Source organism: Coregonus clupeaformis, chromosome 26 (genome assembly GCF_020615455.1).
Source record: "Coregonus clupeaformis isolate EN_2021a chromosome 26, ASM2061545v1, whole genome shotgun sequence".
Lineage (NCBI taxonomy): Eukaryota > Metazoa > Chordata > Actinopteri > Salmoniformes > Salmonidae > Coregonus > Coregonus clupeaformis.
Window position 1 is genome coordinate 38,077,371 of NC_059217.1, and position 3,401 is coordinate 38,080,771.

At 44.8% G+C, this 3,401-nt stretch overlaps 1 protein-coding gene across 1 annotated transcript; it reads left to right on the forward strand.

Annotated features, from left to right (window-relative positions):
* Positions 1–281: 281 nt before the first annotated feature.
* kbtbd13b (kelch repeat and BTB domain containing 13b) lies at positions 282–2,287 on the forward strand. The gene has a single exon (XM_041848607.1). The coding sequence runs from the start codon at positions 433–435 to the stop codon at positions 1,915–1,917; it is 1,485 nt and encodes a 494-aa protein (XP_041704541.1). The 5' UTR covers positions 282–432; the 3' UTR covers positions 1,918–2,287.
* The last annotated feature ends 1,114 nt before the right edge of the window (positions 2,288–3,401 follow it).

Below are 3,401 nucleotides of genomic sequence, written 5' to 3' on the forward strand. Positions count from 1 at the left end.
AGATAGCTGTAATGGCATTAAACTTAACCCTCAAGTGTAGATTACATTTATTTGACCTAAATTGACATTTCTTCGGCCTTTACCATTGGTAATGAATGACAGAGTTGTCAGCAAACACAATCTTCTTGATTTATTGCATTTGAAACAGATAGCCCTGACCTCCTTTTTGGTGGGACACTGTTTGCTTTTCTGACCTCAACATCCAACACCAACTATCGCTGGTCCTGCGCTATGTATAGCTAGTGCTATTTCCATAGCTGTGAAAAGAATGGAGCCTCCCTTTGGAGTAGGCCAACTATATGCAGACCCACTTCTGTTTTGTTCCGTTCTAGAGAAAAGTCTTTGGGAAATGTTGCTATCTCTTGTTCGTTTAACTTAGTTTGTGATTGAAATATTATCAGAAATTATTTCATTGGAGGAATAACAACCGCAATGTCTAGCAATGAGGCTATGGAATGGAACAGCAGTGATAATGCAGGGCGCGAAAGGGATTTGCCATATCGGGTCCCAGGACATGATTCAGGGATAGCCAAGATAAAGTTAGTAGTGGAGGGTGCCGTTTTTACAGAAGAGAGAGATTTTCTGGTCGAGAGCTGCGAGTATTTCCAAGCTCTCTACCGTTCGGGGATGAAAGAATGCCGGCAGGAGGAAATCCACTTGAAGGGTCTGTGTGCTCGAGGATTCTTGATAGCACTGGTGGTTTTACGAGGCGAGAGACCTATCCTGGATGCTGATGAAATCGTGGAGGCCATAGAATGCGCTGCCTTCCTGCAGGTGGAGTCTCTTGCCAAACATCTCATGGACCTCATCGACTCTGATAACTGTTTGCTAATGTATCACACCGCAGCAACCTTTGGCTTAATGGCCCTCTACCATGCTGCTGCACTGTTTATCCGGAACATGTACCACGACTTAGAGGTCGAAGTCAGGAAAAGCTTACCGACGGAGCTTGTTGCGTATATAGAGTCACTGGTTCCTAGCACGTTTGTAGCAGTTGGAGCCCACTCGACTTGTGGTGTGGATGAAACCATCCACGCTGGCAACAGGACTTTGTGCTACCTGGACGATGATGGGAAAACCTGGAAGGTCCTCACAGACCTACCCCCAGAGGCCAGTACCTCTATGGCCGGTGTGACCGTTCTGGACAACAAGCTGTATGTCGTGGGAGGGATACAGGTGCGGGGTGCCCGCAAGTACGCTGTGGACTCCTGCTTCTGCTACAGTGTGGAGGCTGACCAGTGGACCATGATAGCCAGTCCAAAACAGTTGCGGTACAACTTCTCTCTCGTGGGACTGGATGGATGTCTTTATGCTATTGGGGGTGAGTACGAGCGAACAATCATGTCATCAGTGGAAACTTACGAAGTTGTGACCGGAAGGTGGTCATTTGTGGCACATTTGCCTCAACCAGTCGCCGGAGCAGCGTGTACCAAGGGCATGGGCCGGATATTTGTGTGCTTGTGGAAACCAATGGAGACCACTGAAATCTATGAATACCTGCCCAGGAAAGACCAGTGGTTGCTTGTCAGCACTCTGATAAGGCATCAGAGCTACGGCCACGCCATGGTGGCTCACCGGGATAACCTGTACGTCATGCGTAACGGGCCACAAGATGACTTCCTGAGATGCATGATGGACTGCTACAACCTCACCACAGGCCAGTGGACAGCCTTGCCAGGGCACTTTGCCAACAGCAAAGGCTCCCTGTTCACAGCCGTGGTGAGAGGCGACTCGGCTTACACGCTGAACCGAACCATGACTTTGGAGTACGCTATCGAGGGGAAAACTTGGAAGCCCAGGAACCAGATGAAGGGTTTCCCAAGAAGTGGCTCCCTGTGGACATTTTTTCTTAGGCTGCCCAAGGGACGTAGATGCTCCATATTGAATGGCATCCATGATGGATATGGACAATGTTGAGAGAAAAGAGAACCCTGATCAGGTCTGAGAAATTCCCTTGAGAAGATGAGGTAGATGGGATCTGATCAGATCTGAGAAATTCCCTTGAGAAGATGAGGTAGATGGGATCTTAGAGGCGATAATTAACTGCCAGCTGAGCAAACCAGCGAAGGGATGAATATAGTCTCAAAGAGTATGACTTTGAAAAACCAAATTTAACATGGCCTCAATGAAAGGACCTACTACTGAGATAGATTCAGATATATTTGGCCTTTCATGTGGATTTGTGTGACAGTTCCTTGAAAGTGTGAATTACAATAATAATTTGGTGGCTGCTTATATTTGTCCTATTTCACACATGTACAAGTGTGTTTTATATGCATGTGTGAATTGGAAATGTGTTTTTTGCATATCCCAACTCCCCATGAGACACCCTCTGAGAGTGGGGTCACGGCCAGGGTCAGCCATTATCAACAGCGACCCTTGAGCAATTAGGGTTGTGCCTTGCTCAAGGGCACATCGACAGATTTTTCACCTAGTAGGCTTGGGGATTGAAACTAGCAACCTTTCGGTTACTGGCCCAACACTCTAACTGCTAGATACCTGCCGCCCTTGAGGCCCCGTGACTCTTTGCCAGGTCTAAAAGGTCAATACGTAAGAGTGTGTCAGATCTATGTGACAGGTACATTTTACTGGGCTTGTTCCTCAGTTTATGTGTGACATTTTTCATCACTGTGTGTTGAATATCCAGGAATGCGATATACATGTCTTTGAAATAAAAAAAAACAGAAAGAAGGTCATAGGTCTGCACTCTGGGTGTTTTTTTTTTCTCAAATACTTTTTATTTCTAATATAAACAGTAAGACATAACAGTGGAAAATCCTGTTGTAACCTTGTTCAAAGGGATATTCGCTTTTTCAAGTGGAGGAGAGCCTTTCATGGGTCAAGTTAGGACACCAATGCATTCAAGACTCAATTTAGGGAAACATTGTAAAATATCTTGATTATTCTAAAACTCAGTGTAAAACCCATGTTTTCGGCAGCCATAATCAAAGAAAGAAAGACCTCTGTTGAATGAGGGCAGCCATGGGCAAGCTGTAATAGTACTTTGATTGGAAAACAGAATTAAACACACCAGGACATGTGGTTTTGTAGGACTTACTCAGGGGATTGCAAGTCACATGCGATCATTTAGAAATGATAAATTAAGTTATTTGCTATGTTGTGTTGTAAATATGAGTTTCCTTCACGTGACAATAACTCTACCATTAGCATTCATCTGGAGTCTAGATCCACAGACTAAGGAACCTTCAGCATAGAGCATTATTTTTTCAATTTGACTCAAGAAATATGTCTCAGTCAATACATCCATGTCAGTGATTAGACAACAATGCTCAACAATGTCTCTTTTATCAGTCATGTCCAAGCTCTTCCTTAGCTCCCATTCCTCTATGTTTGAGAGCTACAGTAGTATACCCGTAACACAAAGATTCTGTTTTTAGCGG